This window comes from Rosa chinensis, chromosome 7 (genome assembly GCF_002994745.2).
Source record: "Rosa chinensis cultivar Old Blush chromosome 7, RchiOBHm-V2, whole genome shotgun sequence".
Lineage (NCBI taxonomy): Eukaryota > Viridiplantae > Streptophyta > Magnoliopsida > Rosales > Rosaceae > Rosa > Rosa chinensis.
Window position 1 is genome coordinate 61,271,931 of NC_037094.1, and position 13,466 is coordinate 61,285,396.

At 38.2% G+C, this 13,466-nt stretch overlaps 1 protein-coding gene, 1 long non-coding RNA gene and 1 other non-coding gene across 3 annotated transcripts; 1 reads left to right on the top strand and 2 right to left on the bottom strand.

Moving 5' to 3' along the window:
• Nucleotides 1-3,892, bottom strand: LOC112175713. The gene is made up of 3 exons (XR_002926597.2): nt 2,797-3,892; nt 2,019-2,094; nt 1-676 (listed from the first exon to the last, which is right to left on the bottom strand). It is a non-coding gene; the product is annotated as an uncharacterized LOC112175713 (long non-coding RNA).
• A 243-nt stretch (nt 3,893-4,135) lies between these two features.
• Nucleotides 4,136-11,176, bottom strand: LOC112178348 (kinesin-like protein KIN-4C). Its single transcript, XM_040511553.1, is given in 21 exon segments — nt 4,136-4,320; nt 4,554-4,667; nt 4,800-5,031; nt 5,148-5,204; nt 5,748-5,833; nt 6,159-6,275; nt 6,346-6,417; nt 7,375-7,455; nt 7,538-7,654; nt 7,732-7,845; nt 7,930-8,025; nt 8,180-8,277; nt 8,926-8,988; nt 9,070-9,232; nt 9,308-9,421; nt 9,521-9,637; nt 9,722-9,813; nt 9,923-9,959; nt 10,058-10,182; nt 10,420-10,598; nt 11,031-11,176. Coding segments are annotated over 20 exon segments (2,124 nt in total). The 3' UTR covers nt 4,136-4,320; nt 4,554-4,649.
• A 1,613-nt stretch (nt 11,177-12,789) lies between these two features.
• Nucleotides 12,790-12,896, top strand: LOC112181027. The gene has a single exon (XR_002928640.1). It is a non-coding gene; the product is annotated as a small nucleolar RNA R71 (small nucleolar RNA).
• Nucleotides 12,897-13,466: the final 570 nt, after the last annotated feature.

Genomic DNA, 13,466 nt, shown 5'->3' on the forward strand with positions numbered 1-13,466 from the left:
ATAGATGATTCAGCGAAGAACATGAGTGCCCAGAAAAAATTCAGGGTATCCAAAATGACGGCGTGTGGGCCATTTTCGGGCACTGCTGAACGCTGTGGAAGTTGCCGGTGGCTCGACAGAGGCCGGTGAGCAGGATAGTGGTGGACATGAGGCACGATGGTGCTTGTAGAGCAGTGGTGGTGGAGCAGTGCTTGTAGACCAAACGACTTGAGGCTCAACAAGGACATCTACTTCTTCACCAAACACAAGACGATGAGTTCCACAGACACACGCATACGCCGGACCGTTGGCAATGGCACCTGGAAGGGCGACGACTCCGGCAAGCCAGTAAAATCTCTGGAGACTGGTCGTGTGGTTGGCTTGAAGAAAAAACTTACTTACAAGAACCAATGTCACGCCCCGAATTTTGAATAACCAATTCAAATCCGAAACGTGAATAATAACTATTACAAATAAACGTTCTGAATTTTTTTTTTCTGAACAACCACCCCACAAGCCACTCAAAATTCAAATCTCGAAAACCTCGAGTTAATTATTACAACTCACTCATACAAGTAAGATTGTAAAGCTCTAAATGAGCATAACAAACCTCTCAATAGAAATTTAGAGTATCACATGCAGCTACTCTACACAGCTCGATCGCCTTCCTGATTCTTCTGTCCTGTAGGATTACCCGCTACACCGTTTGAATAGTGTACCGGGAATCGCAACAACACAAAACCCGGTAAGCTTTTTGCAAAGCTCGTGAGTAAACAAGAAGGAACTGTTGATTTATTAAATTACAATTCTTACAGTTCAAGTAAAAACTCAACAGTATTACGTTTGCAAAGAGACATCAATCCATTCATGGAAAACCACAAATCACAATACCCACAAAGCAATCCACAATCCCCAAAATCAGTCACTAAAATCACCAACTCTAAATCACCAAAGATTAATACGGGGTCTAAACTCACATCTTTCTTCTCAAAACCCCGAAAGCGTATTTATACAAATACGGTGACTGACAGACTAGAGTTCTATCTGAATCATAGCCCATCACCTGGCCTAGGTTATGGCACTCTACATGATTGTCAATATCGCAGTTCATCAACATAGGTTAGAACATCCGATACTCATACTCAAATAACCGTAGCCTGTCATCCACTTAGGATTAGAGCATCCGGTATGCATACACAACTAATCGTAGCCCGTCATCCACTTAGGATTAGAGCATCCGGTATGCATACACAACTAATCGTAGCCCGTCATCCACTTAGGATTAGAGCATCCAATATGCATACTCAACTTAGCCCGTCACCCGATAAGGGTTGTGGCATCTCCTACACTCAACCAATCGTAGCCCATCATCCACCTAGTATTAGAGCATCCGATTCCCTCATACTAGTCACTACGTCGACCCTAAACTTAACCAATCGTAGCCCATCTTCCACCTAGTATTAGAGCATCCGATTCCCCCATGCTGGTCATTATGTTGACTCTAAACTCAACCAAAATCGAGTACAATAATATTCTTTCACACAATAGGATCAATAATTCCATGGTACGTACTATTATTGTGTATATATGTACTCAAAATACAACTCCAAAAATCACAAATCCATACTCAATCATATCATCACTCAATACCATGTCATACATGAATTTTCAATATAATTCCATCAATCACTATTATCATAAGTGAATATGGTAATTCATGTTTTCGATTTCACATCAATTAAATCATTATAAAATCACACATCTCCATGTCATACCATTTCATATATAATCACGTAAATATATATATACGTAATCACCCACTCAGGAATGACCACTAATACCAACTATAGTTCACACAAGAAAATCATGAAATTCATTTTGTATAATAGAAATCATTTTACTTACCTATGGACCGTAGTTGATCAAGTCCATATGATTTAAAACAAATATTTATTCCATAAATATTTTCACACAATGACAACAAAATAAATTAATTAAAAGTACTGGTTCGTAATATGAACCACGTGAGGTTTACTCACCTCTAATCCAGCTGCGTCTTCTTAACAGCACAACCACGATTATACGAATCGTCCGCCAAATCAAACCGTCAAACACCTAATCATAAGTGACTTGAATTTAGCCAACAACTCATAAAATAAAATAAATGACGATCTGATGGAGTGATCGAATTTATACGATGATCCAACGGTCAGATCGAATTTATACGATGATCCAACGGTCAGATCCTCACGGATTGCTCTTTGGATCATCCTCCTGAAATTATCACGAAGATCCAACGGTCGGATCTTCCTGAATCGCCTTTATTAACATCTCCACAGATTTATATGAAAATCCGACGGTCGGATTCTCACGAATCGCCTTCCAAAACACCATTTCACAATTATACGAAGATCCAACGGTCGGATCTTCGCCCGTGACCACAAAAAGTCATCGGGACAGTCATACGATCAACATATTAAAATTACAAGTCCATCCGACGGTCTGATCTTCACAGATCACAAATCGAACGATCGAAATCGATCGAAATCGTCAAATTCATAACTAAATCATACGATATCCAAAAATTGCGTATAATATATCGAAATGATCGTATTGAAATGTAGAATCTAAAAATGTAAAGATTCACATTTTTGACCCCCGGAGGTGGCCGGAAAGGGCCACCGGAGTTAGGGGCCGAGCCGCCGCCGACCACCGCCAATGGTGTCGGGGCCAGGCTGTTCCTCTTCATCTCATCAAGCCCAACCACTTTCCTAACTAGCATGAAGTCTGAAATTGACCGTAAGGGGTCGAAATTACCTAAAACAGTCGAGGTGGCCGGAATTTTTTCCAGAAACCGGCGAGAATTGCAGAAAACGGCGAGCTTGATTTCGACGTAAAAACTTCGATTTCAGGCCTCGATTGCTTCTGTAGAGTTGTTAAAAATATCAAGCCGAACTCATTGGTTCAAGAATCACTCAAAAAGAAGCTCTACAGCTCGAGATATCTTGATCGAAAGCTTCGGTGGCCGGAAAATTTCCAGAATCCGGCGATTTTGAATTCCGACGTAAAAACTTCAACAACTCGCTTCGATACCTTCATGAAAGTTGTTCAAAACTTCAATCTGAGTTCACCAGCGCAATAATAACAAGAAATGATGGTCTGTAGCTCGAGATATCCGGATCGATAGCTCCTTTTTTTCGATTTTGATCGGGGCTGGCTTCCAGCTGCCACCACGCGCAGCACCGTCGTATATGGACACTTCTGGGAGTTTCAGGAGGTTGAGGTGAGCTCGAGGATGAATTTTGGTGAGGATTGGTGACCGGTAGCTTGAGATATCAAGCTTGGAACCCAAACGAGCTCAAACCGGGCGGAGCTTCCCGCCGCCGCTTCCGGCTGTTCTGCAGCGCAAGGCTGCCACCTGCAGCTGCGCAATATTGAGGCGAAGGTGTGGGACGTGGTCTGGTGTCTTGTGGTGGCCTGAGGTGGGAGAGAGAGACCGGAGAAACCGTGCTCTGTTTTCGAATGGGTTTCGGACGAGAAAGAGAGTGAGAGTTTGAGTGAGAGAGAGAGAGAGTCAAAGCAGAAGCACTGCTTTCCCTTTGTTGCTCAAAACACGGAAACATGTTCCACTTTTCTTTTATCCACAGTAAACCCACTAAATGCTGCCAAAACAGGTTATTACAACCAAGCATCGGAGCACAACGGTTGTTGGATCTTGTATGAATTCTACCTTGATCCATCACTCAGAGACAAGAAACAAAAGGTGGAAGACTATGTTCTCTGTCTGCTACGAAAAAATGGTGAACCCAAAGCCAAGATCAAAAAGAGGAGAAAACAACGTGAAGAGGAAGACGTTCTTGAAAACAATTATGCCTGTGATGATGGAGAGAACACAAACAAGGAGCAACCTCAAGCTAAGCGACAACGAATGGGGGACTCCAACACTTTGTTTCCGAGGTTCAATCAGGCGACGATCATGGAATGCTTATTCCACTACCCGAGGAAGATTTCCTCTGGGAGGAAATGTTACAACAAATGGGTATTGGAGACGATCATGGAATACCGGAGGAAGATTTTCTGTGGGAGGATATATTACAACAAATAGGTAGTAATTGAGTGAATTACAGGAATAAAGACTAGTGGTTATTTTTCAATCAACTGAAATCAGTTCATAATGAAAATAGGTAGTTTATAACATGTACGAGAGGTTACAGACATGGTCTTATGAAGGTAAAATAAAAATAAATAAATAAAAAAGCTTTCAAAAGGGAATGCCACTGCACTTACTAGCTTGCGCAAATCATACTTGTGTCCATTTTCAGATTTCTTCAACGCTGAGTTCTGTTGCAATAAAAGATTAACCAAACTAGAATTAGCATTATGAATAAAAAAAAGAAAAAAGTTAAAGGGTTTCTCTAATGCTAGAAACCAAAAGGGAAAAAAAATTTCCAAAACCAAATGTGTCCGCAAAGAAAAAGACCAAGATGAGTATTTTAGTGGGTAACATAAATGAATTATGTTTGGTAGTGCTCCTTTCTACTCAAAGTTGTATTCAATATAGCTGTAGACTTCACCTCTTATTCTCCAACTTCCTGAGCGAACTACTGAGGCTTACAACTTTTTCCTTCAAATCTCTTATTTCCAAATCCTTCTCTCTGTATGCAACTTCTTTATCTCGTAACAGGCACCTTGAAAAGCAGGAGAAGTCTTGTTTTCAGTCATATACCAAAGTATGAGGGAGTGTATGACAATTACACATCGATCATTTAGAAGAATTGTTTCTATTTGGGGAACTTCCAATGTCATATAGAATCTATTACCTGGAGGAAGAAGCTAAGTTGAACAGATGATTCATCAAAATTTTGGCATCTGTAAGAGACCGAACTTGATTCCAATGCCCCCTGCCATTGAAACCCCGCTCGCGCTCTTCTGCTTCTGACAATTGTGATGCCATAGATACGTACCATGGTGCTAGAAGAAGTAGCAAGCATGTTTTCAAGTGCAAAAATCCTTGAATTTCTTGCACCAGGAGACATTATTTCCGAGGAATCACTGCATTCATACCATTGAAATAAAGATATATACATCATGTACACACAAGATAATGGACGAATTTATTGCAACATGACAACATGATATTGAATATATTCGACTTCAAAAATACTCACCTTAAATTACGTTGTTCTTCTATTAGCTTGGTTCTTTCCTTGGCCATCATAGCACGCCTGTGGTAGCATAGTTAAAATGAAATTGATTAGAGAACTGCCACAAAAGAAACACTGTCCCAGTCAAAAACGAAGTTGATATATGGACAGTGGTCAGAAAGCATGGCTCTTTTCAAATGAAATACAAAAAATATGGATAACTACAGGTACTGTTACTATGAATATATTCAACGTATCAGAGAAGTTGAGATAGATGCTTGACTAGGTTCTTAATACATGATGCTATTTTGCCAAGTGAAATGTACTAACAAAGAGAGATACTGCAAACACTGCAATTACAGGAATTTTGCTGAAGTTATATCCAACATACACCACGATCAAAAGTACAAATCCTCTCTACGTTCACAAGACTCAAGGACCTGACACCTTAAATTTTTTAACTTGTCTTGAATAATATTTATCATGCTTATCATACCCATTTCTTCATAAATGACGAAAACAACTGAACATATCTAGAAAGCTCCAACAGCACCTTCAAGCAAGTCAATTCTAAAAGCCTTAAAGATTAATTCATAAACTAGTCCAACAGAATTAGAGGCTTACTCTTCAATTTGCCGCTCATACTCAGATCTTACTTCATGAGTCTTAACTGTGACTTCAAGCTCAAGTTCGATTGCCTGCATCAGAGCCTATATGGAGAAAACAGTTACATGGAGGATTACCACATCCCAATGCATAACCAAACAAATCAAAAGGTTACGTCCAGTCAGACAAATAGAGTGAGGAGCCAATTAGATCCCCATTACATAGATGGAAATCGCAGTATTATAATAACAACACAAAAGATAATCAAACTTCTTTACTATCAAGCTACATTAAAAGCAAAGGTCCAGTCCAATGTGACATAGATAATGTGATGCCATCTTTTCTTATTTTTTTCACTAGTCCAACTCATAGCATACAAACAAGCACTTCATTTTGATAAATGATTTTTCTTTTTTATTAGAAAAATACCTGAATACCGTGAGCATTATGACCAGAAGTTTCACGTGAAGAAGTCTTTCTGGATTCTAAAAGCTCCTTTAGCTTTTTTGTGGCCATATTAGCTTCTTCTGTCTTTCGTTGCAAAACCTGGCATAGCGTAGAGAAGTGAGTATATCTTTCTATAAATGAAGGGCATCCCACACAAACGTTTGCTTACCATTTTTTGCCTCTGGTTTAAAGCTAACAGCTTATGCATCTCATACTCGTTCCTCCTTCCCTCTTTCTTAAGCTGATCATTCACAAAATAGAAGATTTGTAGCTGTTTAGTTTCCAACATGGATAGAAAATAAAAGATATAATCAAGCTACATTATGTACAGCTTCTTAAAACTATTGCATATAAGAAAATATGGTATACATCTAGCAAAAGTTGCTCTCCCTCTAACCCAAAAAAAAAAAAAAACAACAAAAGAGCCGATAACATTCTGAAAGTTAAAACTTCAACATCAGAAAATTTACTCCCCATAATTTAATAAAAAATGTCGGTTTCGTCAATCAGGATGATGTTTTCTACTAATTAAAATCTGAAAAGTACCACTTGAACAGTTGAATGGTATGCAGAATTACTATAAATATAGACTACAATCATTTGAGAATTATAGTAGAGTTTAAAGACAGCAAGAATAGCCAAAAACAATACTAAGAGCCAAATTTCTTATACCATTCAGATTCTGCTTCCGTTTTTTTTTTCGTTTTTACATCATAATAAGATTAATCGATCTGCCAGCAGACCATACATTGAAGAAAAATTCAACAAATATCATTTTGACATCTTCACTTCAAAAAGAGTAAAAACATGAAAGCTAACTAACTAAACTAATTTCAGTAGTTGCGTAGTAAAAAGTTAAACTATTTTAGGTCTCTGCCTGTAGTTTGGAGTGCATTCCACTTTGGGCTCCCTGTAGTTTTAATCTTAGCAGTTATTTTTCTTTAGGGATTGCAGTGATTCTAAAGTTACCTTACTGTCAAAAATATCTACAAAATTGTCCCATAAAAGGTTATCAAAATCAACAGAATGAAGAACCAACATCATAGTTCAATTAAAAATGAATAAAAATTTTATCCATCATTTATTTGCAGATTACTTTATTATGTTCAGTCAAGTCATATCACAAGTAGTGTGGCTCGATCTGGTTCAAAAGAAAACCACAAAGTAAACATCTATGATATTCCTCCATTCTATTTACCTGAAGAACTTCTTTTTCTCGTGATGCTTTCCATAATCTAAACTGCTCAGACTCCTGTTTGATCTTGTGTTGCAATTGAACCTATGAAATAACCTTGTATTAATAATAAACAAACACAATCATCATTCTCCATGACCATATGCATTTCAACAACAAATAGCACCTTTTGAGTCTTTATTCTCTGAATTTCATCCTGTAGTCTCCTTGCAGCCTCATCGCTTTTTTGTTTTTGTCTCAACAATTGGGCTTGAGCATCCTGTTTCTTTTTCAGCTCAGAAACCTGCAAAGGAAAAAATAAGCAGGAGATATAAAAATGCCATCAAAAGGGTAAGTCTAATCGTTTATGAGTCTACTCACCTGTCCTTCAAGAAGGTTCAAATTGTGTAGATAATCCTCCTTTAACTTTTGAGCTCCATCCCCAGAAGTAGATGAGATATTTGAAAGATTTTGTCTCAACTCTTCAATCTCTCTCTGAAGAATGAAATTATACGATCTTTTAGCCAGACATTAAATGATAGCTTTGACAACATAAAGTAAAGCAGACAAAAAACTAACCTGAAGGGATTTCTTCTCATGTTCTAACTCATGAACCTTCTTCTCATACAGCTTAAGAACCGAGGTATCAAAACTTGTAAACCGCTTCATTTCAGCCTTTAACCAAGTCAAAGAAAACCAAAATAAAAACAAAGTGACACCCAGACAACAGTAGGATGAAACAACTCACTGATAACCGCTTCAACATCTCCAGGGAGTTGGAGATGTAGCAAAGACAAAAAGTCTACAGTTAAAACTGAAGAAACATTACCTCCTTTTGCTCGAGAGCCTTGTCCAATTCTTTCAGCTCCCGATCCAGTTTTTCTTGAAGAGAAGAATGTTCTTGCTCTTTTTCTACAGCTATCACATCTACATATGAATCAAGTTTGTGATTACTAAAGAGTACAAACGATTCATTAGGGACATATCTAATCGTACAAGTCTTGAGATTAAGTTATTCACATAAAACAATAAATCACAGCTACATAACATAATATATAATAGACCAAAAGCTTTTAACCACGTGAATGGGGAAAAAAAGCATATCCATAAAATCAGAGGAAATCATAGCCATAATAATCCTACTCCCCCACCCCACAAATCTTTAAAATTCCTTGTATTTTCTTCCACCTTAAGCCAAAAATAACATCACATCTCTAGTTGAACCGCTGTTGGCAACTTAAGAGAATTCAAACACATCACCATAAGCAATTGAAAAAAAAAAAAAAAAAGAACAAGATGAGAGAGATTTTAGTTCAAATAATCCCAACTATTATTAGTCTGTACAGCCCACAAGCAGTCCACAGCTTGCAATACAAGGAGAAAATATAACAGACTCGGACTTTGTACTCAATAACAACAAAAGTCATTGACAAATAGCCGAAACAGAAATCGTACAGAGAGATTAATCTTGATGGTAGATGAAATTCTGATGCAGAACGCAATCAAAAAAATATAACACTAACAATTAAATAACTAAAAGAATATCAAAAAGCAAGGCGTTTTTTCATATCTTACCAGAAACATCCCCAGCTTTGGTATCATAATCAGATGAATATTCATCATTACAGGGGAATAATATGTTGTTTGAGTGAAAAGTGTTAAAATGCCATGTCACGGTTTAATTTCTTTTCTAACAGAAAGCTGCAGTAAGACAACAACAGGGGGGGGGGGGGGAACAATGCATAGTTCCAAAAAGAAGATAAACTGAACGCATCCAGCCAGTAAAAGATTTACAAACCTGAACTGGATTGGAGTCAATCTCATCCCAAGATTTACCATTTCGGAAGGCTTCAATTTTCATGGCCAGTTTATCTTTTTCAACCTGAAATATATAATATTAGTCAAGTGTCATGGCTAGATATTATTAATGAATTACGCACTTTGAAAATTATCAAACCTGAGCTTCAAGAGCACGCTGTGTTAGGTGTTCACAAGTTATTCGGCGTCCCTGAACCTCCTGCCTCAGCTCCATGTTGCTTGCTTCGAGTAATGACACTTTGTGTTTAAGAATCTAGGAAAAGTGAAGGTTATTGAAAGATCTAAGATCAATTAACACATTACAGAATTATAAAGAATCACTCTTTGAAACTTCTTCTACACTGGTATATACCTGCAGTTCTTCAAATGGGGCACTAGCATCACCACGGTAAAATAGAAGTTCAGTCTGCAAGTGCTCAATCTGGCTGCGCATCAATTGTAACTGAGCAGCTACTGGATCACGATTGATCTAAAATAAAGAGCAAAGACAAGATTATTAGACAAAATGCCAACATGAAACCATAAAAGAGAATTACGTTACCCAGAAACTTACCACTGCCTTGTACTGGATTTTGCGAGCACGGTTAGCATATTTTAAAGTATTCAAGGTCTCTTCTGCATTTGTCTCAGCTGGACTAACACAAGCTATCAAAAGACAAAAGAAAAAGAAATTAGAAACTAATAAATGAACAGTGAGAAGGGTATATCATGATTGCCTAAAGAAACTATACAGTGACACACAAGTGCAACATACCAATCATCACAGTCTTACTGTTTCCTCCTAGTGAATCCTACAAATTCAATGTCAGTTAGTAAGCTAAAAACATGTCTACAACTTGCAAGAACTAACAACCATCACCAGATTGAAATAACTGAAATAGTTACATACCTGTAACAAGCGAGTTAACTTGCTATCACGGTAGGGAACATGTCCGCCTTCTTTCCTCTTTTTCTCATCTCCCAGGGCACTAATCACATTTCCGAGAGCAAGTAAACCCTTGTTGATATGAATGCCTGTTACAAGACCAATAAATAGTCTTTAAAATAAGGGGTATCTACTTAAAACCAAACGTAAAAGCATTAAACGGTAGTATTTCCAAACTTTTTAAGAGCAATAATGCAATGAGAGTGAAAGACTACTAGAGCCACTGTAAAAACATAAAGGGTTAATCTTGCCACAGCCCCATCAAATCCCATTGTATAGTTCCTTTATACAAGAAAAAGCTTCTATCCAAGAAACATTATAGTTACCTTCTTTCAAGCGCATGCCATCTGCACCTGTTCGTTTTGCCCGCTCAGAACCTGCTAGGTCAACTAAATGGAGTTTTGTGCATAGTATGTCATCACCGATATCATCATTATTTGCTCCATTCAGACAGTGAGAAATCTTCTTTTGCTCCATGGTTATTGTAAATATAGCATGTGAGCGACTGCATTGTGAGAAGAAAAAGAGAAAGCAATAGAAATAATATGTCAGTTCCTTCCTACTGAAGCTAATTAGAAGCACACAAATGGTCTTTTTTGAGTTAATTAATGTCTCAACATATGAATTATGAAAACAAAAGGTATGTCATTACACAAGCCAAAAGCAACACTTCCTATTAATGATCAATTAGAGAAAGTCTATCCACCCCCATCATATACAATGAAGTAATAAAAATATATAGCATGGATATCTATACATAGACAAATTTATTTACATAACAAATACTGGTTCCACAAATCAAATGCAAAACAAAAACAGAAAGTGCAATAATATAATATGCCCTGAACTTAAAGACATACATATATCACTAATATTTGTTAATTAGTCATCTACTTAAATACTTCAGTCTTAACAGAAAAAAGAACAGGCATTGCACCTTGACTGACTGTTCATGTTTGTGCTCCCTGTAGCACGAGCTAAAGAACCTCAAACCAGATACGATCCCATATCTTCCTTCGTCCTAACTGTTAAGCGATTGAATGCTGACCAAGGCAAAGAGAAGGAGATTGTATCTAAACGCATTGAGACTTGTCCTATTGATGGTCCTACTGGTCCTTTTGATGGTTACAGCTAGCTCTCCCACGCTTGAAGCTTGACTTGACGTTCCTTTAATTGAGTTAATCAGTTGCATGTGCTTTTCATCCTAGCCGTTTCATGTCTTCCACGTGTCATGATCCTGAGAGCTGCTGCCTAATTAGTTTTACTAATTCTGTTTACCCATCTAGTATAAATAGTTTGTTTCTGCTTCTTTTGAGTAGTTGAGATCATTTTGTAAAAATTACTCAGTACCAAATATCATTTACTTCTCTCTTTTCTCTCTGTGAGCTTCGTCTTCCTCAGGTTAGGCTTTTATCTTTTCACCATTGTTGCTTAGCTTGAAGCTTATATGATAATATACATGAATTTTAGCACTAACGTACCTCTGGCTCAGTCACACCAGCAAGTGTTATCCCTCCACTCACTGTTTCTCTAACTAATTTGAATAGGCACTCTTGCTATAGGCTTTGTAGTAGCTGCCCCTTCATTTTTAGAGAGAGTTGATGAATTTGGATCAAGCAAGTCAAACACTTCCTCCTTGAATATCTGAGTGTCACAAATTCATCATGAGCAATATACACCACATAACTTTACACCAGGCTAAAAACAGTAATAGAACTCGACATTTACCTCAATAAACGATACCCTGATCAAGAACTCCGTGTGATTGACTTGATTCATGAACTCTTCGCAAGCGTACGAATCGTTGTCAAGTAAGGGAAGTCAATGGCGCCGTTGCCGGGGATTAGGGTCTTCGGATCTTAATCCCTTGGTAATTGGCATTTAGGGTCACTTTTAGCATACTTTTATTTTTATTTTTTATTTCTTGTTTCTTTGTTTAGTTGTTTAGTTTTTAATTTTATTTTTCACTACTTGTTAAGTCTCCTTCTTTTCTCACCCTCTAATTAATTTTATTTTGTGCATGAGAACCATAAGAACCTCCATGAGAAGTACCAAATGAAGACCCTTGGCCATGAGAACCAAGAAATGAAGAATGTGGTCCTTGTTGCCCTCCATAAGAATAAACACCACCTTGTTGTGCACTAGAAGATCCTCCACTATCTCTCCATGAGAAGTTTGGGTGATTTCTCCACCCCGGATTATAAGTACTTGAATAGGGATCATTCCTTGGTCGGTTTGGAAAACTACCAACCGCTTTAGCATGCTCATCAACAAAATCCGGATAGCTAGAGGTAAAATGACACTCACTAGTAGCATGTGTAGGTGACTCACAAAGTAGACATAGTGATGAAGGCATAGAGGCGGCCTTTACATGATATGTAGGTGCACCATACTCTTGAGCTTGAAGAAGTAGATCAAGCTTCCTCTCAAGCTTTCTATAATCCGCACTAGAGCTCTCTTGAGCAACCCATGTCTCATGAGTGTTTTTGGTGTCATAATATGGATCTTTCCTCAATCTTTCTCTCCTAGAGTCATGATCATCCCATTGCCTCGATTGTCAACCCAAGTGCTCAAGTATATCCCATGCTTCGGTTTGACCATGGCTATGAAGTGAACCTTGTGCGGCAACATCAACCCTCCTCCTCTCATGTGGCAACAAACCACCATAAAAACCGTCAATCATCATCGACTTAGTCAAACCATGATGGGGACATGCATTGCAAATATCTTTGTACCTATCCCATGCCTCCCAAAATGTCTCATGATCGCGTTCAGCGAAGAGTAAGAGCTCATGTCTCATGCTAGTGGTCTTGTGTGGTGGGTAGTAAGCATCCAAGAAAGTGTCTGTCAACTCATCCCATGATCGTATACTCCTTGGTTGTAGCTTCAAAAACCATCCCTTTGCATCATCTCTAAGTGAGAAAGGAAATAACCGCATCTTGAACTCACCTTCCGGAAGTCCACCCTTTGACATAGTGCTTACAATCGCCTCAAAATCTTGCATGTGGTTGATGGCCTTCTCGGATGGCATTCCACGGAAAATAGGTAAGATGCTCAATTGTTGTAGCTTGATCTCAAAGTCCACATCTCTATCCGGAAGTACTAAGCATGATGCCGTATTGGTCATGGAAGGTCTAGAGAACTCCCGAATAGGTCTTTCCGCCATCTCTCTAACCGGTGATCTAATCGGACTCGGTGAGGGATTTCTTGGAGGTACTCTTGGCCTTGGTGGTGTTCGTGAACGATTCCTTGGCCTTTGTCTAGGAAGTCTTTGAAAAGTGTGACCACTTCTCAAATTGATAGGTAGTAACGTGTTGTTCATACACCTATAAAGAAACACTAGAACAATAAGCACCTCAATAATCAAATAAAC